Genomic DNA, 25,622 nt, shown 5'->3' with positions numbered 1-25,622 from the left:
ATAATTTCCATTAAATTCGTCGTATTTCAAGCTGTCCTGATCTTGACCTTAGATATGTGACCTATCAGAAATCGGATTGTTAATAGATCTGTCAATATAGGGAATTATCAAACATTGATGCTTCATTCATCATTTCAAAAGTCGCTTTCTACAAAGCCATACTGATTACTTTATTTATTCAAATTTTGGTTTCATGCTGAACTTGATATACAAAGAATGTGTCCTATATAGATAGAATGGGTTAGTGAGTGAATGGGGGTCAAATAATGAAATTAAAGTTCTTTACTGACTGTCATCAGTAAACACAAGATGTATATAGTGTATATATATATTCAACCTGAATAACACTGAAATTGTCAACAAATAATGTCGTTTATTGAAAATAGAGTAAAACTTATAGAATATGGTAAAAAGATATTCTATATACAGCTATGTCACCTTTTTCGCACCTTGACCTAAAAACCATACTACAATGGTTGACAACAATTTTTTTAAAGAAAGGCTTTATGCACGTTAAAATTGATTGGTGAACTAAGGACTAGAACATCTTGATGTGGTATGAATATGCACCCCAATTGGTGCAAGACCGATATTTCGAGCCAGATCTTGTTATGCTAGTCCACAGAAAGACACCTATCCCGGTCACATTATTCCGACTCCGAGCCGGCCAGTCTTTGTTTATACCCAGGGGCGGATCCAGCCATTTATAAAAGGGGGAGTTCCTTACCCAGGATAAAGGGGGGGGGGAGTTTTCCAACTATATGTCCCCATTCAAATGCATTGATCGTCCAAAAAAGGGGGGTTCCAACCCCCGGACCCCCCCCCCCCTAATTGATACCCCTCAATATTACAAATGATAATCGGGAATACTTATGTATTGTTTGACCCGACCTGGGATCCTCGATCGTTAGTATCTAAGAAAATACTATAGTTAAATAACGCATTTGCAGACAATATATTAACAAATGTGCTCATGCTGAATTGTCTCACCTGCTTTACTAATCTTGATTGAACTTTATGGAAAAGTCTTTAAAATCGAGGTTTACTATGTCTACAGGTATTACATCATCTTAACATCGTCAAGACCGATGAAAATGAGTTAATGGTCAGACGAACCCTACCAGACGGACTTACACACCTCGCAATCATTCCATACACCAACTATATCACTAAAACTTTATGTTGAACAATGAACTATGACAATGATGTCAAGGTCAGATGAACCCTACTAAACGAACTTGTAAGCCTAAAACTCATTCTATAGTTTACCTTTTGCTTATAGCATCTGATAAACGAACATCACTACAAAACCTGAGCCTCCTCATGGGGTTTTTGATTATGTGATTACTTGGCCGTTTTTATAGCGATGATTTGATTACCAGGCCAAATATTTCATGATTATTTGATTATTTGATAATCTAGGACTGTATTTTTGATTATTTGATTATCTTGTTTAAAAAGATAATTAATGATTATGTGATTATATTGGTACAAAATTTGTGATTATGTGATTACTTAGACACCCCCATGAGGGGCCTCAAACCTTAATATTGATCAATAAATCATGGACATGGGGTCAATGTTAGATGAACCCTACCAGACGAACATAGATTTAGGAAGATGTGGTATGAGTGCCAATGAGACAACTCTCCATCCAAGTTACAATTTATAAAAGTGAACCATTATAGGTCAAGGTACGGCCTTCAACACGGAGCATTGGCTCACACCGAACAGTAAGCTTTAAAGGGCCCCAAAAAAATACTAGTGTAAAACCATTCAAACGGAAAAACCAACGGTCTAATCTATATAAAAACGAGAAACGAGAAACACGTATGAACTACATAAACAGACGACAACTACTGTACACTACATACATCATTGGTCTAACGTTTTGCTATACGTATCCGAGAAACGGGCCTATATTGCTACATATATATATATATATATATATATATATATATATATAATAAAATAAACGTTGATCACTATCTCTTGATTGTATTTTTACAGCAGTTTCTTTAAATATCTGACCAGTTGAACACTTTGGATTGAAAAAACAAATTGCAATTTGGTCAAAATTTTGAATAAACTGCAATAGACAGAGAGCACCACTTACAGGCAAGTCACAGTTATAAATGTTTTTAACTCCGAAAACTATCAATATAGTACATATATGTTTATATGTAAACCATTAAGAATATTTGCCTGTTAATATTATATATAACTGTTATGCTTTTTACTTATATGCTTATGGCTCTGGTCTGGCTGTGGTTTAAGATCTTAGAATTGAGATGATTATATTCATATTTATATTTGATCACAATTATTTTGTCAATTATTAAAATCGTTGTAATAAATTACTTTGCTCTTCATGGGCCCTTTAATTGGAATAAAATATCTTATCAGACTGAAATAAAATAGTGGTGAACGTTGAGAAAGAGAAAACTTATAAATATCAGGGTTAAATTTATTTTATATCTTTTTTTTTATTTCAGTTTTGTTCAAGGTTCTTAAAATCGATGATATTAAGGAGATCTCGAATTCATATTATTATGTCTCGGACAGTTTTCCAGGGTTCGAAACATTGACAATACGTACACAAAATATAAATATTTTGAAACCTTGGACTACACTGATATAAAGATGAGGAGATGTGGTTATGATTAAGATAGTTTATTTTAATATGAACGGTCGTGATGCTGTCCTTATACTAGGATGTTTTAGCCTTGGGGTTGGATAAGTTTTCATACTGCTAGTTGTCATCTTTGCTAGACAAGAGTTACGACCCGGTCCCACTCCTCTTCAATGAGAAGAAAGGTGGGACCGAATCGTAATCCTTGGCTAGCGAAGATTGCTAGTTGTAAACTGTATCAATTTTTAACAAATTGCAAGCAAGCATAGGAAACTAAAATACTGTCAAAAAATGGGATCAAAGGAACATCACCGTCCAATAAAGGATGATGGATTGGTGTTTAACGACTTTTACGTCCAGTGGGAAAATTATAATTTTAACTAAATACATATTCAGGACCCGAACATATAAATGTGATATCATTATTTTGTACTAGTAAGTACGACTGGCTTAGCCCGATGCTTATAGTGCTACCTCACAAGATAACAGTCACCACGAAGACATGAAACCCCACCATGACACATTATTGTGACTCCGAGTCGACCAGTCTTTTCTCTTACTCCTAAAGGCCGCCTGCTTGGCGGAGAATACCACTTTTCAAGTCTTTGAATTGACACGACCGGGATCGAACCCACGACTTCCCGCATTCCAGGCGAACATGCTACCCCTATATTACCAAAGCGGTTTCAAAGAAAGGAAAAATAAATATATAATAAAATGTTTCTCTGATGGCGAAAATATCATTATGATATTTAAAACAAAATGTGACTAATGGTTATACGTGCTGACCAATATCTGAGGATTTTACGAGAGCCTCCCGGGGTAGATCAAGGGATCGAGGAAAAGGGGCGTAGTTGTTCGATATGGTGTAAATAGCGTCGATCTTAGCGAGTACACTTTTTTATGACGGTTTAAAGCAAACATTTATATTTTTCTGGTCAAAGCTGGGGGACGTACGGTCTGTATCTAAATCTGTCAGTGTGTATTGCTCACCAGGTAAAACAAAAATTATGTCAGACATTGTTCTATGGAACAAGTCCATGTTTCTCCTTTCAGATACCTCAAATCACATGACAAAATCCATTATGATAACGATTGTAATTAGTAAGCATTCATATGTGCCTGTCCAGAGTCAGTAGCCTGTAATTTAGTGGTTGTCGTTTATTGCTGCTTCTCATATATGTTTTTAGTTTATTGTTTTGCGTAGTTCGTTCTTGTGTTATGCCATTACACCACATTCCCAGGTTGGGGAGGGTTGTCACCTTTAAGCATGTTAACCCCGCCACATTTTATATTGGTCTGTCCCAAGTCAGGAGCCTGTAGTTCAGTGGTTGTCGTTAGTTCATGTCTGTCATATTTGTTTTTCGTGAACTGTTTTGTTATAAATTAGGCCGTTAGTTTTTTCTATTGAATTGTTTCATATTATTCAGGTCGTGACTTTTTATAGCCGACTATACGGTATGGGTTTTTCTAATAGTTGAAGGCCTATAATTGCTTACATCCACTTCATTAGAACTTTTGTGGATAGTTCATTGGAAATCATACCACATCCTTACTTATATATAGCTATGACTTTCATGAAACTGACCTGTCGATTGGTCTTAAAATGACGGTGAAACTGGCTTTGCTCTTAATTACGTGTATTGAGGTCGTGAAATTGACACGACACATATTTTTCATTGCTATCTATAAAATTACGACATTTACAAGGCTTATAAGTTTTTTATTTTAAATGATGACTTTAGTAGATACTGCTTCTAAAGGGCCTTTTTAGTGTTAAATTTTCATGTTTTTTAAATTTTCAAAAAAAAAAACTAAATCAAATATCTTTCAACAAAATTTAATCGCAGTACGACGGAAAAAAATTGATTACCAGTCGTAAAAAAATCTGTATTAAACTATCAATTGGAAAAAAATTCAAATTAAAAAGCATGTAAAGCAAAACAAGTTTTAGAAAGTTGTTTTACAATATGATATGAGTGTATGGAGATGAAACACATACTGGTAATGTGTTCATTTATTTTTGTGAATCGTAGACCAATTACAATAAAATATGATTAACCAATGTAATTCATGTAGAGTACTACATATACTAGAAGCTCGAAAGAGCTTGTGTCGCTCACCTGGATCTATGCGCATTTTCAACAATGGTCACTCTCCAACATTGTAGACTATAGTTTATGTGAAAACAAATTTTTTTCTGACCATGTTTTGAACATTTTTACTCTTTGCAGTTTCTATTTTCTATTTTGCCCAATGAAAAAAGGGTAAAAAATCGTCAATTAAGGGCAATACCTCCTCTGTATCTGACAATTTCTGCTATGATGACCTATTTGTAAATCTTCTTTTTCTGATAATTTTTGCTGTTTACAGTACAGTATTTCTTTATCCACCAAAGCTTTTGCCAAGAGTGAAAAAATAATTTAAAATAATCATTAATATCACTATCAAATATCTCCTATACTATAGGAGTTAACTGACAATTTCTGCAATGTTGACGTGCTTGTGGATTTTATCTTACCTGACGATTTGGGCCATGTACACTTATTTGTAGATTTTGTCTTTTTGATAATTTTTCCTATTTAAATATTTACATGTATCTATCTATTAAAGTTTTCAATTAACAGGCAAAATGACAAAAAAATGGTAAATATTCTCATTTGTAGATCTTGTTTTGAATGAAAAATTGGTAAACTTTAGTCATTTTAGTGCAACAACTCCTATAAGCAGTTTTCTGACAGTTTTGATATTAATGGACAGTAGGTACTCAACATACTGAACATTTCCGCCCTGTCAAATTTTCTCTATCTAAGTTTTCAAGATAATAGAAAAACTTGCATTTTACCCCTCTGTTCTAATTTTAGCCATGTTCTCCATGTAGGTTGCCGTTGGCAGCCAAGATAAAATGACAGATCTTTTAAATATAAATGGAGAATGTGTTAATGGGACACAGATGATGCCCCCACTTGCATATAACTTTATAAAAGGACTTAACTCAAGAACGATAAAAGTGACGCTTAATTCGAAATTGATCCAAGTTTTGTGGTAATACACATTGTGTATAGGTTTCATAACATTTGGTTGAGGTAAAATTAAGTAAATATCAAAATGATGATTGTGACCATGTTTGGTTTCAATTTTCTCAGTAGTTCTGAGGAGAGGATTTTTATAAAAGTTAAAGGATGACAACAATGACGGATGCTACTTGATGAGAAAAGCTTACTTGATGAGAAAAGCTTACTTGACCTTTAGGCTCAGGTAAGCTTTTTTAAAAAGATGATTGTATTAAATAAACTGTGGTGCGTTCCAACAAAATAGATCACCAATAATGTTTCAATAGCAATATTTTTTTTTTTATTTAGAGAGTACATACAGTGATCGGAAACGAAAAATTCAGCAATTTTTCTATTTGTAAAGGGGCATAACTCTAGAACAGTAAAAGTGATGCCACCCCAATTCATTCTTGATCTGTGTTTTGTGGTAAAAAGCATTGTGTATAAGTTTCATAACATTTGGTTATGGCAAACTAAAGTTAGTGTGCAGCGGGGACATAAAAATATCCAAATGATGATTGTGGCCATGTTTGGTTTCAATTTTTTCAGTAGTTCTGAGGAGAGGATTTTTATAAAAGTTAAAGGATGACAACAATGACGTCTGCTACTTGATGAGAAAAGCTTACTTGATGAGAAAAGCTTACTTGACCATCCCATAGAGCAAATTACACGGATGATTAATATTAACCATTTGGTACATGGCCGTGTTCCAAGCGGCACGTACATGTAGGTCATAAATTAATTTGTTGAATGAAATCAAATCTATCTACTAATGGGTGCCGTAGGAGGTCCACCGGAGTTTTGAGCCAGGATTTCTTGGCATGTATTAATCAGATAGAAAACTCAGGGTTAAAATTCATAAAACAGACAAGGTGCAGTGGCAAATATTTCATGTATATTTTGAACACAGAGAGGGTACCCCCGGCACCCTTTGCCAAAAAAAAATCTTCTTTTTCTTCTATGTGCCTTCGGACTTTATGTTTTGAAATGTAGTTTCACATTCTATATTCGGTATTTATTCTATTGTTAGCCACACGTGGTAAAAATCACGTAATGCAGGAATATATTATCTTTCTTTCTTTTCAGGCGGGGATTCCAAGCAGACAACATGCATGTGTATAACGGCACTGTAGATTTTCTTTTTAAATAAAGGGAGTTGCCGGTTCTGCGTGTACATAAATAGATCGGTTAGAAAGCAAAGTTTTAATTTTAATTAGATTGGAAAGTCTCATTCAAGGGGTGAAAATGGAGGGAGCAAAAGGAGTAGTTTCACGGGGAATAGTTTTATCTTATGAACTCTATATTTGAAAGGTTTTTTTTTTTTTATTTAATTAAAAAAAAAAACGTTAGACAATTGTGAATGTTCTTTCTTCCTTTCTCCGGCGGACAGCTAAACTGATAAACCCATGGTTTTTAGGTTTTACTGCACATCAGACGAGAGTAGTCCGGGATGAGTAGATTTCTGTATCAAAGTAAACCTTTTGGGTTTATTCAAAATCATAATACATCAAGATAAGTTTTATAACTTGACCAAATACATAAACGTTTTGCACTAAAACTAAAAACATTGTCTGGGCAGCTTTGCCTGTTTGAGTTACAATTTCATTTATAGAACAGCTCATGTAGGAACTAAACGATGGTTTAGTCTGGGCCAAATAAAACGTTTAGTAGTAGCAAGAGGACATTTGCCGCATAGCATTACCCCCCCCCCCCCCTTAAAAAAAATCTAAATTCTGCGGAAATCTTTCCTAGCCTTGAACTTTATTTTTCGTATAGCTCCTGTCATAATCAAAGTTCAACATAATCAAAATCGGTGTAATAGCAGAATGGTCGTATACAAATAATTTTTAAGCACAGTTGCTCCACCTTTTGTCACTTTTGTTTGCAATCAGGGGCGGATCCAGGATTTTAGGTTAGGGGGGGGGGGGCGCAAACTTCAAATTTTTTTGAGGTAAAATTATCGAAATATTCTTTATTAAGCTGAGGACAACCCATGATTTGCAAATTTTAGGGGGGGGCGCACGCCCGCCACGCCCCCGCCTGAATCCGCCCCTGGCAATGTATATTATTAATTATAAAAATGCACCTAAATAAGTACAAATGTACTATTATTAAAATTGTGTCCTTTTGTCCACATCGTACGATTTATTTGTTAACATTACATGTAAACAACTATGTATACGTTTAATTGGTTTGTGGACTTTATGCTACGAAGTTAACATATATTTGGTGTCTCAGTTAAAAATATAATATGTACCTATTTAAAGTTTTATATGCGTGAAACAGGATTTGCCCTTACCCCAGGTTTATTATAATAATACTACAAAATTGTTGTAACTGGCACCCATTATCATGGTTGCCATAGCGGTTTTATTTGTTGTGAATTTTTTGGGGATAAACATCGATTCGCTAATTTATAGTTTGAAACGATACAAAAATGTTTTTTTTTTGCATTGAAATTCTCAGTATACTGTTTGTTCTGGTCTCCCAGTCTTACTTTGCAAGTCCACCACTAGAGATTAAAAAAGGGTTGATAATAAAAAAAAGTGTTAACCGTGCCACATATTCTTCTCCCTGTCCCAATCCGCATTGTCAGTGGTTGTCTAATGTCATACGTATAAGTAGAATTCGTTGTTGGTTTTGATTTTCACTTTTTACTCTTCGGTACGCCCTCTACGCCCCCTGCAGAACCGAATTTCTGTTACTGATTGGATGTCTCAAGAGATCCGTCAACCGATAATTTCCATTAAATTCATCGTATTTCAAGCTATCCTGGTCTTGACCTTAGATATGTGACCTATCAGAAATCGAATTGTTAATAGATCTGTCAATATAGGGAATTATCAAACATTGATGCTTCATTTATCATTTCAAAAGTCGCTTTCTACAAAGCCATTTTGATTACTTTATTTATTCAAATTTTGGTTTCATGCTGAACTTGATATACAAAGAATGTGTCCTATATAGATAGAATGGGTTAGTGAGTGAATGGGGGTCAAATAATGAAATTAAAGTTCTTTACTGACTGTCATCAGTAAACACAAGATATATATAGTGTATATATATATTCAACCTTAATAACACTGAAATTATCAACAAATAATGTCGTTTATTGAAACAATTATAGAGTAAAACTTATAGAATATGGTAAAAAGATATTCTATATACAGCTATGTCACCTTTTTCGCACCTTGACCTAAAAACCATACTACAATGGTTGACAACAATTTTTTTTAAAGAAAGGCTTTATGCACGTTAAAATTGATTGGTGAACTAAGGACTAGAACATCTTGATGTGGTATGAATATGCACCCCAATTGGTGCAAGACCGATATTTCGATCCAGATCTTGTTATGCTAGTCCACAGAAAGACACCTATCCCGGTCACATTATTCCGACTCCGAGCCGGCCAGTCTTTGTTTATACCCAGGGGCGGATCCAGCCATTTATAAAAGGGGGAGTTCCTAACCCAGGATAAAGGGGGGGTTCCAACTATATGTCCCAATTCAAATGCATTGATCGTCCAAAAAAAAGGGGGGTTCCAACCCCCGGAACCCCCCCCCCCCCCCCCCCCCCCGCCATTGATACCCCTTAATATTACAAATGATAATCGGGAATACTTTTGTATTGTATGTATTGTTTGACCCGACCTGGGATCCTCGATCGTTAGTATCTAAGAAAATACTATAGTTAAATAACGCATTTGCAGACTATATATTACCAAATGTGCTCATGCTGAATTGTCTCAACTGCTTTACTAATCTTGATTGAACTTTATGGAAAAAGTCTTTAAAATCGAGGTTTACTATGTCTACAGGTATTACATCATCTTAACATCGTCAAGACCGATGAAAATGAGTTAATGGTCAGACGAACCCTACCAGACGGACTTACACACCTCGCAATCATTCCATACACCAACTATATCACTAAAACTTTATGTTGAACAATGAACTATGACAATGATGTCAAGGTCAGATGAACCCTACTAAACGAACTTGTAAGCCTAAAACTCATTCTATAGTTTACCTTTTGCTTATAGCATCTGATAAACGAACATCACTACAAAACCTGAGCCTCCTCATGGGGTTTTTGATTATGTGATTACTTGGCCGTTTTTATAGCGATGATTTGATTACCAGGCCAAATATTTCATGATTATTTGATTATTTGATAATCTAGGACTGTATTTTTGATTATTTGATTATCTTGTTGAAAAAGATAATTAATGATTATGTGATTATATTGGCACACAATTTGTGATTATGTGATTACTTAGACACCCCATGAGGGGCCTCAAACCTTAATATTGATCAATGAATCATGGACATGGGGTCAATATTAGATGAACCCTACCAGACGAACATGTACACTTTATAATTATTCCATACACTACATAAATCATTGATCTAACGTTTTGCTATACGTATCCGAGAAACGGACCTATATTGCTACATATATATATATATATATAAAATAAAATAAAATAAACGTTGATCACTATCTTTTGATTGTATTTTTACAGCAGTTTCTTTAAATATCTGACCAGTTGAACACCTTTGATTGATAAAACAAATTGCAATTTGGTCAAAATTTTGAATAAACTGCAATAGACAGAGAGCACCACTTACAGGCAAGTCACAGTTATAAATGTTTTTAATTCCGAAAACTATCAATATAGTACATATATGTTTATATGTAAACCATTAAGAATATTTGCCTGTTAATATCATATATAACTGTTATGCTTTTTACTTATATGCGTATGGCTCTGGTTTGGCTGTGGTTTAAGATCTTAGAATTGAGATGATTATATTCATATTTATATTTGATCACAATTATTTTGTCAATTATTAAAATCATTGTAATAAATAACTTTGCTCTTCATGGGCCCTTTAATTGGAATAAAATATCTTATCAGACTGAAATAAAATAGTGATGAACGTTGATAAAGAGAAAACTTATAAATATCAGGGTTAAATTTATTTTATATCTTTTTTTTTATTTCAGTTTTGTTCAAGGTTCTTAAAATCGATGATATTAAGGAGATCTCGAATTCATATTATTATGTCTCGGACAGTTTTCCAGGGTTTGAAACATTGACAATACGTACACAAAATATAAATATTTTGAAACCTTGGACTACACTGATATAAAGATGAGGAGATGTGGTATGATTAAGATAGTTTATTTTAATATGAACGGTCGTGATGCTGTCCTTATACTAGGATGTTTTGCCTTAGTTCTTGTTTCCTCAATGTTATTATCTGGTCGGTATTTGACTCACTGATATGTTATCATAAACACCCAGAATATGGACTACAGTTTTTAAATATGACTTGCAATAAATCTAGAGAACCAACATACAAACAGTCTTGGAGGTGGATAAGTTTTCATACTGCTAGTTGTCATCATTGCTAGACAAGAGTTACGACCCGGTCCCACTCCTCTTCAATGAGAAGAAGGGTGGGACCGAATCGTAATCGGCCTTGGCTAGCGAAGATTGCTAGTTGTAAACTGTATCAATTTTTAACAAATTGCAAGCAAGCATAGGAAACTAAAATACTGTCAAAAAATGGGATCAAAGGAACATCACTGTCCAATAAAGGATGATGGATTGGTGTTTAACGACTTTTACGTCCAGTGGGAAAATTATAATTTTAACTATAAATACATATTCAGGACCCGAACATATAAATGCAATATCATTATTTTGTACTTGTAAGTACGACTGGCTTAGCCCGATATTTATAGTGCTACCTCACAAGATAACAGTCACCACGAAGACATGAAACCCCACCATGACACATTATTGTGACTCCGAGTCGACCAATCTTTTCTCTTACTCCTAAAGTCCGCCTGCTTGGCGGAGAATACCATTTTTCAAGTCTTTGGATTGACACGACCGGGATCGAACCCACGACTTCTCGCATTCCAGGCGAACATGCTACCCCGATATTACCAAAGCGGTTTCAAAGAAAGGAAAAAGAAAAATAAAATGTTTCTTTGATGGCGAAAATGTCATTATGATATTTAAAACAAAATGTGACTAATGGTTATACGTGCTGACCAATATCTGAGGATTTTACTAGAGCCTCCCGGGTAGATCAAGGGTTCGAGGAAAAGGGGCGTAATTGTTCGATATGGTGTAAATAACGTCGATCATAGCGAGTAAACTTTTTTGTGACGGTTTAAAGCAAACGTTTATATTTTTCTGGTCAAAGTTGGGGGACGTACGGTCTGTATCTAAATCTGTCAGTGTGTATTGCTCACCAGGTAAAACAAAAATTATGTCAGACATTGTTCTATGGAACAAGTCCATGTTTCTCCTTTCAGATACCTCAAATCACATGACAAAATCCATTATGATAACGATTGTAATTAGTAAGCATTCATATGTGCCTGTCCAGAGTCAGTAGCCTGTAATTTAGTGGTTTTCGTTTATTGCTGCTTCTCATATTTGTTTTTAGTTTGTTTTGCGTAGTTCGTTCTTGTGTTTTGCCATTACACCACAGTCCCAGGTTGGGGAGGGTTGTCACCTTTAAGCATGTTAACCCCGCCACATTTTATATTGGTCTGTCCAAAGTCAGGAGCCTGTAGTTCAGTGGTTGTCGTTAGTTCATGTCCGTCATATTTGTTTTTCGTGAACTGTTTTATTATAAATTAGGCCGTTAGTTTTTTCTATTGAATTGTTTCATATTATTCAGGTCGGGACTTTTTATAGCCGACTATACGGTATGGGTTTTTTAATTGTTGAAGGCCTATAATTGCTTACCTCCACTTTATTAGAACTTTTGTGGATAGTTCATTCAATGGAAATCATACCACATCCTTACTTATATATAGCTATGACTTTCATGAAACTGACCTGTCGATTGGTCTTAAAATGACGGGGGAAATGTGGCTTTGCTCTTAATTACGTGTACTGGGGTCGTGAAATTGACACGACACATATTTTTCATTGATATCTATAAAGTTACGACATTTACAAGGCTTATAAGTTTTTTATTTTAAAAATGAAGACTTTAGTAGATACTGCTTCTAAAGGGCCTTTTTAGTGTTAAATTTTCATGTTTTTTAAATTTTCAAAAAAAAAACAAATCAAATATCTTTCAACAAAATTTGATCGCAGTACGACGGAAAAAATTGATTACCAGTCGTAAAAAACTGTATTAAACTATCAATTGGATAAAAATTCAAATTAAAAAGCATGTAAAGCAAAACAAGTTTTAGAAAGTTGTTTTACAATATGATATGTATGGAGATGAAACACATACTTCATTTATTTTTGTGAATCGTAGACCAATTACAATAAAATATGATTAACCAATATAATTCCTGTAGAGTACTACATATACTAGAAGCTCGAAAGAGCTTGTGTCGCTCACCTGGATCTATGCCCATTTTCAACAATGGTCACTCTCCAACATTGTAGACTATAATTTATGTCAAAACAAATTTTTTTATGACCATGTCTTGATGAACATTTTTACTCTTTGCAGTTTCTATTTTCTATTATTTTTGCCCAATGAAAAAAGGGTAAAAATCGTCAATTAAGGGCAATAACTCCTCTGTATCTGACAATTTCTGCTATGTTGACCTATTTGTAAATCTTCTTTTTCTGATAATTTTTGCTGTTTACAGTACAGTATTTCTTTATCCACCAAAGCTTTTGCCAAGAGTGCAAACATAATTTAAAATAATCATTAATATCACTATCAAATATCTCCTATATTATAGGAGTTAACTGACAATTTCTGCAATGTTGACGTGCTTGTGGATTTTATCTTACCTGACGATTTGGGCCATGTACACTAATTTGTAGATTTTGTCTTTTTGATAATTTTTCCTATTTAAATATTTACATGTATCTATCTATCAAAGTTTTCAATTAACAGGCAAAATGACAAAAAAATGGTAAATATTCTCATTTGGAGATCTTGTTTTGAATGAAAAATTGGTAAACTTTAGTCATTTTAGTGCAATAACTCCTATAAGCAGTTTTCTGACAGTTTTGATATTAATGGACAGTAGGTACTCAACATACTGAACATTTCTGCCCTGTCAAATTTTCTCTATCTAAGTTTTCAAGATAATAGAAAAACTTGCATTTTACCCCTCTGTTCTAATTTTAGCCATGTTCTCCATGTAGGTTGCCGTTGGCAGGCAGGATAAAATGACAGATCTTTTAAATATAAATGGAGAATGTGTTAATGGGACACAGATGATGCCCCCACTTGCATATATCTTTATAAAAGGACTTAACTCAAGAACGATAAAAGTGATGCTTAATTCGAAATTGATCCAAGTTTTGTGGTAATACACATTGTGTATAGGTTTCATAACATTTGGTTGAGGTAAAATTAAGTTAATATCCAAATGATGATTGTGACCATGTTTGGTTTCAATTTTCTCAGTAGTTCTGAGGAGAGGATTTTTATAAAAGTTAAAGGATAACAACAATGACGGATGCTACTTGATGAGAAAAGCTTACTTGACCTTTAGGCTCAGGTAAGCTTTTTTAAAAAGATGATTGTATTAAATAAACTGTGGTGCGTTCCAACAAAATAGATCACCAATAATGTTTCAATAGCAATATTTTTTTTTTTATTTAGAGAGTACATACAGTGATCGGAAACTTGTAAAGGGGCATAACTCTAGAACAGTAAAAGTGATGCCACCCAAATTCATTCTTGATCTGTGTTTTGTGGTAAAAAGCATTGTGTATAAGTTTCATAACATTTGGTTATGGCAAACTAAAGTTAGTGTGCAGCGGGGACATAAAAATATCCAAATGATGATTGTGGCCATGTTTGGATTCAATTTTCTCAGTAGTTCTGAGGAGAGGATTTTTATAAAAGTTAAAGGATGACAACAATGACGTCTGCTACTTGATGAGAAAAGCTTACTTGATGAGAAAAGCTTACTTGACCTTTAGGCTCAGGTAAGCTTTTTTAAAAAGATGATTGTATTAAATAAACTGTGGTGCGTTCCAACAAAATAGATCACCAATAATGTTTCAATAGCAATATTTTTTTTCTATTTAGAGAGTACATACAGTGATACACTGGACTACAAAATGTCAGTAGAACAATGTAAATCAAAGCTTTAACGAACAAAAAGTGTTCATATACCATAGTCATCTGAGGAGAATTTTATTCAACAAGCAGTATCAGTCCTGTGTTGAGAATCTTTATTATCTCTCTCAGTGCTACCACCTCGTGTACTTGTAGTTAATTCTATACTAGCACTACTTTGACTAGAATGACCACTGTCCAGTAAACTAGAATGAACACTACTATCTGTTCTAGACCTGTATCTTATTTCTCCAGGTCTCGTTCCACTTTTTCCTTTAGTTTCTGCTTTATCAGGATGAACATTTGTCTTAGTTTTTACAATACCCTTCCTTTCCGAGTCAAATATAACCTCAGTTTCAAGCTTAGAAGCTTTTTCTAAAGGCATACCACGCTTCTTTCTGAGACCCACTCGTAAACATGTTATAAGTTCTTCTAAAAGCAACATGTAATTATTATACTGATCTTCACCAAAGTCGTTAGGATCATGTCTAGCATGTTCATATGAATCACAGAATTTATGAATGAGATCTTCAGAAGACGTACTCAGATATTCTGTATATAGACCAAACAGATATTTTCTAACATTCTTTGATGGATGTCTGCCTATAGATTCTGGTTCTTCTTCTTTTAGAACTTCATCTGAAAAAAAGACACAGTAAATATTAAATGCAAAATTAGTTTTGATGGAATAACATTTTGTGACTTGTCCAAGGGGAAGGTACCATATGCCAACTTTATTGGCTAATCACAAAGTATTAACACCCTCCTTCAGATGTCCAACAGACATAATTCTGTCAGATATTAGTAATAATGTTTTTGAATTTTAAAACTTTTTTAAAATATCTAATTTTGGTCTTCTAGCTTCTTGCATTTACAATGACATATGTACTGCATAAAACTGACACCATAAATTGTCTGCACCAAAGTGGCTAGACTATCATCAGGTCAGATACAGGATTTAATTTTAGGAGGGCGCTTCTGAGAAGTAAAAATAAGATGACCTAATTTTAACTCAAAATTGTCTGTAATTTTACCAATAATACACATTATTTTTTCTTCTTTTAGGGGGGTGGGGTAAATCTGCACCAGATCATCTTAATCATTTTCCAATAAATTTAACACAGATTTCAAAAGATTGAAGAATTTTGCTATTTTGTATCATAAACCAATTTATTTTAGTGACTAGAAAAAATTCAAATGTCTCAACTTAGTTTTTGATTTACAAGACATAAAGCAGAAATACTGAAAATTAATAAAAACCCTTCAACTGATATATCAAAAAGGTTTCCACAAACCTGAAAACTGTCCTTCAATTGTCCTAATAGTTATTTCATCTAAAAATATACAATGTATCATCATACTATTACTGGTTATAAATTATTTTGACATGGTGGTTGTTTGTACCACTTAGCATATAAATTTAGTATAGCTATTTCATACTCTCCAAATCTATCTCAATTTTTTAATATTTATAAAATACTCACCAAATTTAGAGAAGGCATCTACTGCTTTCATTCTGTAGTAATAATGATTAGGAACTGAAATCATTAATAAAATTAAACTAATTACAGATCTTTTTTAAAAACATTTTATTCTTAAATAAAATTATATATTCCAGGGAATAAACTATTCTGGCAACTTTTCTGAAGCAAACAGTTGTTATATACTGAGCATGTTAAGGATGTACAGATTTTTATGAAATTTTGCATGAGAATATCAAAAATATGATATATGTAACTTTCATACTTTCCGAAGTATAGCAAATTATATACATGTATCAGGAAAATAGAAGTATAGAATACACATATTAAATGGACATAAAAATGACCTTTAAATGTTCACTTCTTTGTCCTTTTGTTTTTAATGGATAGCTAGTATTAAATCACACCATGTGTCCTTCTTTTTTTGTTTAATAATTTAAAAGGGAATAATATGCATATGAAAAGGCATTTATACATTGTACTTTGAGTTGTCTTTCTTTCTACAGAGATCTGCTAAAATTCACTACAGTAATATTATGATTATGAGACAAGTAATTTAAAAATTATGCACAGAATCTTTTTTACAGTCACATCATAAAAATTATATTGGAACCTCTCTAAACATATTCCCCCTTTACAATTAGAAAATGATACACATTATCAAATATACCTGGCAAAATGTCTTCAATTTTAAAGAGTATATTTTTGCAGAACATGTATCATTGTTAGAGGAATACCAGCGAAAACATTATTGTAGTTTTTACCTGTTTTAGCTATTTCTGAAACCTTGGGGTTCAGTAATAATGGTTCATGTCTAATATGTGCTGTCCTTTCCAGTTGGCTTAAAATCTTCTCTTTTAAATCCTATCATTGAATGATAAAAATAACATAGATGTTAATCGTTCAATAGTTTCCTTTCTTAACATGTGTTAGAAAATCTCCCTTCTAAATGAGATTAAGCTAGAGATATTTAATCCTCTGGTTTTATCCATGTAGTGCCATTAAAAATGTTTGCCCACTAACCCCTACTTTTCTTTTCATAATTTGATTAAATATAGTTTGAAATGCCATCTTTGAAAATCTTATTAAATCCTTGTTATTTTTTCATACTTTTAGACAGAAAAAAGGTGCCAATGTTAAATGTATGAAAAATCTAGAGAGAATCATTTCCGGCCAAATTTTCAATGGCTTATATCTAGAAAACAAACACACGGACCCTTCATTTTTATCTGCTTTTTTAGTTCCTTTATTTATATACTATCAATTTATAACAGTCTTTTAAAAAGCTTATTATTTTGAAACAGAGTAGTGAACATCCTTAAGTTTTTTTAAATTTCAGTTACTTTACATTCTTCTTTCACACAACAATATCAATTGTTTATAAATACACATTTTAACTTATTGATTGATACATCTATCTCTTGATTGTTGATTCCTAAACATCCAGTCACAATTACTTCCTACATATTCAGTAAAATATACAGATTTGAGGAATACAATAACCATTATGTCCATAAATCATACTTTGATTTTAGCTTTTTCAAATACAATTGTGTATTGTTGGGAGCCTCCTGTTATTTTTTTTAAATTCTCTATTTAAAAAAAAATCCCAGATCAGAATTTGTTTACAATAAGTTAACAAAATGTAGATGCTTATTCAATTAAAACTCACTTATTTCAACTTTTTCATAATATTGTATTCATTGAATGCTCCAGAAAAACATCATCAGACTTCTGTCATGGTTTTGGTGGACAAGAATTATGTTGGGCTCATTTTTTTTTCATAAGGAGTCAAATTCATTCCTGAAGTCACAATGAAATGCTTCTGTGCCAGCAATTTTACAGGCTGAACAATATGAAATTTCATACCTGATTTGTTCTAAGCACTGATAAATAACTAAATTTCTACTAAAAGATATCCATCACTCATTGATTAATTTACCTCAGTCCTGAGTAAAAAAATTATCTTCTTAAAGATGAAAACACATGTTTTACACTCACAAAACAGCATGTGATGTTGTGTTTATTCAATATCAATAATATATTTTCAATCTGTTGAATGTAAACAGTGATTCAAACATTGATAAAAGTTGATTTCTGACAAAATTTTCAACATTGTTCCTATTTAAATTTGTTTTTTTTGGGGGGTTTGACAAATTAAAACTGGAAAATGATAATGTTTACATTATGGCCTTCTTAGGGAGCCCCAATCAAGAGCTACCATTTGATTTTTATGGGGGGCTAGGATGAAAAACTGTGTCCTGCATTTTTTTTTAGTTGTAATCTCGGTCCTGCCTTTTTATTTTTCACTTTATTCAGTCCTGCATTTTTTTATATTAGTTTATCCCGACTTTTTATACATAATTTGTCATCCTGCCTTTTTTTTTTACTCAAAACTTCTGTCCTGCCTTTTTTTCAAATTTTATCCTAGTGAATAAAGAGGGTAGGAATGCCCTTTACTGTCAGGCGTCAAACGGTCATTATTAAGCTACCTTTAGGTAAAATTGGTTAAAATTTTAAAGTGATTTGTCAAAATATCCTTCTCGTGATTCGTAAGAGGTCTCAAAGAATTATCCATTACCGCTATTTTTGGTAAAAAATTATTGTGATGAGTCAAAATCAAACGATTTTTTTATGTCATAAAGAAAATGTACATTTTATCGTCATGCACCAAAAATAACAGTTAACATCATTTTGCCAGATTTTTTACCGTTATTCGTCATGAAGGTACCCCCATTACAACCCTCAATAAAAAACACAGAGAACAACAGCTATTGTATTTATTTAATTGGACAATAGAACAGACAAAAGTTTAAATCAATTGACCAATAGGAGATGAATCTGTGGAAAAGTTTCATTTGGTTTGCAATAAATGCAAAGAGAAAGTGTATGTTTTTTTATAATAAAACAGAAAACCTACTTTTGGTGCATCAAGCCCAATGGAAACATGTGGTGGTCTAGTTGCCTTCCATGCAAATCTTATAATTTGTCTCTTTGCAAGAATAAACAAAAGGAAGAATACCTAAAAGAAAAAAAAAATCTGATGCATTTTTCATGCACATTTAAATTTGAGGTATCAGCACCTAAAACATATATGGTCAAACATACATTCATTATGTGCCTGTTCCAAGTCAGGAGCCTGTAGTTCAATGGTTGTCGATGGAACATGTCCGTCATATTTTTCTTCATAAATTGTTTTGTTATAAATTAAGCAGTTAGTTTTGTCAAATTGAATTGTTTCATATTTTTCATGCTGGGCCTTTTATAGCTGAATATACGGTATGGGTTTCTTTTCATTGTTGAAGGCCGTACGGTTGCCTATAATTACTTACATCCACTTCATTTGAACTTTGTGGATAGTTGTCTCATTAGCAATCATACCACATCTCCCTCATTTTTATATTAGAGATAATCTAAAATTTTGGACATCACAATTTGACAAATCCTGTGAATATTAACAAATATTTATCTTAGTACATGTATACAAACATGTATTGTTAATTTGTTTTCTACTCTGATGATGTTAAAAGTGTTGCTTTAAATTTTGTCCTCACATCCAGTTTTTTTGGGGCAATTTCCATGAACTTGTTTTAAAAGTAAACCTCAATATATTAATTTTTAATGTTTTTACAAAGTATTAAAGACAAAACAGAAAATAATCGATATGGAATAAATCACTGTATTTTTTTTTTATATATACAATCATGGTAACGTTAAGACACATACATACCAATGCACCTGCTCCTATAAACAATACTACACTAATGACAGATATGTCTTTTGATAATTCACCCATTTCATCTGCATTCTACATGTACATACAATCTTAAGGTTGGTCTACAAAATTATACATATAACAGTTATTTTTTAAGTTACTGTGTTGTAGTCCATCACTTAAAAAGTAACCAGATATCACCAGAGAACCAAAAAGAACAGTCTTAAAACATAAAATTCGTAAGGGTTCCGCGGAACCCAGTGTCTCGCCTACTTTTGCTGTTAATCGCAGGCTCAACAAAAATGAGGAAAAAAAAAAAAAATATTCCTCTCTATACTATCTTTTGATTGTAAGTAGCTTCTGTCCAAGTTTGGTAAAAATCCAGGATAATTTATGAATCTAATAAATGTTTTAAAAACTTAAACTGCAGACTGTATGTAATGTTGACTGGAAGAAAAACTAAGTCCATTTATAAGTAAAATACGGAAAAAATGGAACAAAATTTTATCAAAATTTCCTTCTAGATACTAGCTTTTGATCATAAACAAGCTTCTGTCCAAGTATGGTACAAATCCAGGATAGTTTAAGAAAGTTGTTAAAATTTTAAAAACTTTAACCACAGAGTGAATGTAATGTTAACTGGCATGAAAAACTAAGTCCATTTATAAGTAAAATACGGAAAAAATGGAATTTTTTTTTTACAAAATTTACTTCTGGATACTATCTTATGATCATAAACAAGCTTCTTTCCAAGTTTGGTAGAAATCCAGGATAGTTTAAGAAAGTTATTAAAATTTCAAAAACTTTAACCACAGAGTGATTGTAATGTTTCCTGGCAGAAAAGCTAAGTCCATTTATAAGTAAAATACGGAAAAAATGGATTTTTTTTTTTACAAAATTTGCTTTTGAATATAATCTTATGATCATAAACAAGCTTCTGTCCAAGTTTGGTAGAAATCCAGGATAGTTTAAGAAAGTTATTAAAATTTCAAAAACTTTAACCACAGAATGAATGTAATGTTTCCTGGCAAAAAAACTAAGTCCATTTATCAGTAAAATACGGAAAAATTGGAATTTTTTTTTTACAAAATTTACTTTTGAATATAATCTTATGATCATAAACAAGTTTCTGTCCAAGTTTGGTAGAAATCCAGGATAGTTTAAGAAAGTTATTAAAATTTCAAAAACTTTAACCACAGAGTGAATATTTGTGGACGCCGCCGCCGACGGAATGTAGGATCGCTATGTCTCGCTTTTTCGACAAAAGTCGAAGGCTCGACAATAAAAGGGCTATTTTCAGAACAGTACATGTTCCGAATGGTCTTCTTAATTAGTGTGTAAATTACATCAAATTTGCATGGATCAGTTTAAATCAGCTTCTTCAAAATTAGTTATCTTTGATAATCCCAGTCAACTCTATAATTAATTAATTTTTATAATAAAAACAAAATTTAACAAATATATATAAAACAATTATATTACATTTAATTATTGTGCTAATTATAATATCACATTCAATAAAATGTTTAAACTATATTTGTAATAACTGAAAAGTAAAGACCATAACAGTAAGTAATGAAATATAATATACATTTTTGTACCATGTGAATCCTGAAAAATCTTGCTTCCTGAAAAGTCTGCTTATTTTGATTCTCAAAATAGCTAGATGTCTGTTCACATAAAAATAATGTAGAAACAATGTTACTTAATGGAATGCATTATGCAAAATTACTGCTTATCGTCCTGAACATGCATGAAATGTTTGCCACTGAAAAGTGTTGGTGGTCTTTTTTTGGTATTTGGTGGTGTTCAGCTGTGTAGTATAAGGTAGTGATAAAACCAGTCTCACTAATTAGCGACAAGAAGAAAAAAAATAGTGACAAGAAGAAAAAATTAGCGACAAGAAGACAAATTTAGCGACAAGAAAGTCTCATCGGACCTTTTGAGTGAAATAAATAAAGATACGATTATCTTATAATTAAGTTTGAACCTTTTATATATTAACAATGCCGACTACATATTATTGATTCATTCAACTGTAAATATATCTATTTAAACACATTCTTGATAACCAAAAAATCTCTTTCTAGAACAAAAGGACAAATGTTTATTTTCTATATCTGTATCATAAAATAATGAAAATACGTGTATATTTAAAACAAAACCACACACTGACACACTTTAGTGCATGTTTCTATATCTATTTATTTGAAATAATCATTATTTAGATATCTTGATGCTAAATTTATTTTCTTGTCGCTAAATTTTTATTCTTGTTGCTTCTTGACGCTTCTTGTCGCGTCTTGACACTTCTTGTTGCTAATTAGTGCGACCCATTATAGCCATACATGAGGGTCGTAATGGGGGTACCTTCATGACAAATAACAGTAAAAAAACTTGCCAAATGACGTTAACGGTAATTTTTGGTGTATGACGATAAAATATACATTTACTTTATGACGATAAAAAAATCGACTGATTTTGACGAATCATGATAAATTCTTTCCAATAACAACTGTAACCGTTAATTATTTGAGACACCTGTGACAAATCCCAATAAGGATATTTTGACGAATCACAATAAAACTGTAACCAATTTGACGTTAACAGTAGCCGAGCCTGACGGTAAAAGGCATTCTTACCCTCATACATGTATGTATAATGTGCAAGGCCTAGGTTGCCTTTACAAGTTTCTACCACTGACCATGGCAGGCTGCATTGTAAAGGAGGATAATTATGTATATGACACCTGTCCTGGTATCTTTGACTGTATGTACAATATAATAGTGATGTAGGAGTACACTTAAAAGTGGGGGTGGGGAAAAACTTCTGAAAATGACAAGCGAAAACAAAACAAAAGTCTAGAAGTTAGTCAGTGTCTTCTTTCAATTTCATTATCTTTTTTGGTAAAAAAATTGGAGAGTTTGGCGATTTTTATCCCGGCTCCTACTACCTTGTATGAATATAGGTCACATAATCATAATCATAAGAGAACTGTGTTTTCTGACAGTAACAGGTGCTCGACAAAAAATTATACGTTACTCCATCTACTTCGTTCTTGAGACAGAAAATGCGCTAGTCTTTTTTCAACACATTGAAGCTTGGCTTTCTAGTAATTTTTGATGACAAAATAATCATTTCAAATACCTGTCACGGCATTGCTTAAAAATTATACTGTAAACAAATAAAAACAACAACAAACTCCTTTTCTGAAGCCGGAAATGTAAGACAATAACTAAGCTATCAGGGCGGACCGGATTTGACACGAAAATGATCCGGATAAAAATTCATGATACTTAATTTCAATTACCTTATGGTAAAAACAAATTATTTAAATGCCCAAAAAGGCGCAAGCCAGGGCCGACCGTGCGAGGGCTGTATAGCCAGTCAAGGTCGTTAAAAACTCCCATCATCATCAAAAAGAAATTTTTATATTATATCTGAACAGCTAAGATTTACTATAAAAAATGTGTACAAAGATTTTCTTTAAATATAAAACATGGGTACACATATTTTCTTTCAAAAGAAAATCCATTATTTTATTAAAATCCTTAGAAATGTACTTTTATTGAATTATTGTCTTCCAGATTTCCCGTACGCAATGACATTAACTATGAAACCTCTCATTAGAAATTAGGTTTAAATTTCTAAAGGTACAAGTTTCTAAAATTACATATAACATATAAATATCAAATATTTATATATCAGTCAGCAATAAGTAAATGCATAAGTGAACAGAGCTATTCAGATAAAAGATGGTGGCCGCCGTCTATTTTCAGGCAAATAGTAGCTATTTTATGTTAACAATAGTAGCTATTTTAGATGTTAAAAAACTACTTTTTATATATGATATGTATTGTTATTAACATAACAGTTTGTTTAGTTTTAATCTTTATTGTTTAAATTATTCATATACTACTGAACTGCTGAAAAAGAAAATGAAAGATCATATTAAACATGTTTTTTTGCATGTATTAAAGCCCATGTAACAACTGCCTTAAACATGCTGTTACCCAAAAAGGTCGGTTTCGTATAACGCAAAAGTGACAAAAGCCTTAAGAATACTTGCTTAAACCCTGTGAATAGGGGAGTATGAGGCGCCGTTTTACTATTTATTCTTTATTTTCTGATATCAAAAAATATTTCTTGATATCAAAAAATTGAATTCCTGATATCAAAAAATGATTTTTTGATATCAGGAAATATTTCTTGATATCAAAAAATATTTCTTGATATCAGGAATTCAATTTTTTCTATCAAAAATTGCCTTTTTTGATATCAAGAATTCGATTTCTTGATATCAGAAAATAATCTTTATTTCTTGATATCAGAAATTCGATTTTTTGATATCAGAAAATCATTTTTTGATATCAAGAAATCCATTTTCTGATATCAAAAAATAGATTTTCTGGCATCAAATATTACTGACGGTATTTTGATATCAAGAAAATACATTTTCTGATATCAAAAATGATTTTTTGATATCAGAAAATAACAATAAATATCAACGATTGCTCCCTGTGCGTCAATTAAGGTAGCACAATACAAAGATTTTATACCTCCAACTCCCCAGTTTTAAAATGCTGTAACTTTCTTTATAATGCTTGAAAATTTATAAAAGTGGTATTTATGGATAGCTAACAGATTACTCTTTCAAATTAATGCAATGTTAGTAGTATACAACAATTATGTAATTAATTATAATTTTAACTGTGTCTACAAAATTTTACAAGAAATTTCCACTTTCAATTGAAATTAGCTTCTTCATGGATACCCCGAGAGGGTTGATTTTATAATTTGTTGTTCCTAGAGCCATTATCTACAAAAGGGTGTCTCAGATTTTGGATAGAATGTATAGATCAAATTTTACACCTAATCAAATAATCTCTACTTTTATGTGGTAAGGATGTTTACACTAATTACAGATTTATGAAAGAATGGAATACGATAGCGATAATTTGAGACACCCTTTTGTAGCTCCTGCTGTGTTGATTAAGATAACGTTAAAATTTCTTGTGTAGTTATAGAGATGTCAGAGCTAAATTCATTCAAGTGAACAGACCAAGATTTTGCCATTAATTGCATAATAATTGATTACATAATGATTGCATAACAAAAATATTGCATTCATTTAAAAGATTAATCTTTTATCTATCTATATATACCTCTTTTATTAATTTGTATGCAGTCATAAGAAAGTAACATCATTTTAAAGGTTGGAGATTGGAAGTAAAAAAATCTTTGTATTGTGCTACCTTAAAGCATCAACGTTCACCAATGAGCCCTTACATTAAGTCTGGTGTTTCAGTCGTGTAATATATACGAAAGCATATATCAGAGTTAATATAAGAAGTTTTTTGTTTTTTGTGTTTCACATATTTATTATTTTAAGGTTTATAGTAAACAATTGTAAGTTCTCGCTTCTTTTATTAGAAATTATTGGTTTCCTCTGAAACAGATTTGTGCAGTCAGGTTTTTGCAAATATCAAGCCCCAGTGTTTTGTTCATCTTGTTTTTATATTTTTGTCACAAATAGAAACTGGGTGTATCTTGTGACTGGGTAATGTGTCGGCCTGGAACCACACACACACAATAAACAGTACGACAAGTCTGCAAGGACTCTGACTCTGGGACTAGCTCTTGCAACAAAAGACGACTCTGGTT

The 25,622-nt window shown here is 32.3% G+C and overlaps 1 protein-coding gene across 2 annotated transcripts; it reads right to left on the bottom strand.

The window, feature by feature from the left end:
• Positions 1-14,153: 14,153 nt before the first annotated feature.
• Positions 14,154-23,188, bottom strand: LOC127735246 (protein C1orf43 homolog). Of its 2 annotated transcripts, none has more exons than XM_052245363.1 (6): positions 23,106-23,188; positions 19,974-20,080; positions 19,164-19,265; positions 17,008-17,107; positions 16,247-16,300; positions 14,154-15,401 (listed from the first exon to the last, which is right to left on the bottom strand). In XM_052245363.1, the coding sequence occupies exons 2-6, from the start codon at positions 20,037-20,039 to the stop codon at positions 14,845-14,847; spliced, it is 879 nt and encodes a 292-aa protein (XP_052101323.1). In that variant the 5' UTR covers positions 20,040-20,080; positions 23,106-23,188; the 3' UTR covers positions 14,154-14,844. The 2 variants fall into 2 exon arrangements, with proteins under 2 accessions (XP_052101323.1, XP_052101324.1); XM_052245364.1 differs by having other exon boundaries at positions 23,001-23,180.
• Between the last annotated feature and the right edge of the window lie 2,434 nt (positions 23,189-25,622).

This window comes from Mytilus californianus, unplaced genomic scaffold, assembly GCF_021869535.1.
Source record: "Mytilus californianus isolate M0D057914Y unplaced genomic scaffold, xbMytCali1.0.p SCAF_3, whole genome shotgun sequence".
NCBI lineage: Eukaryota > Metazoa > Mollusca > Bivalvia > Mytilida > Mytilidae > Mytilus > Mytilus californianus.
The sequence above is the reverse complement of the archived record's forward strand: the minus strand, read 5'-3'. Positions and strand labels throughout refer to the sequence as shown.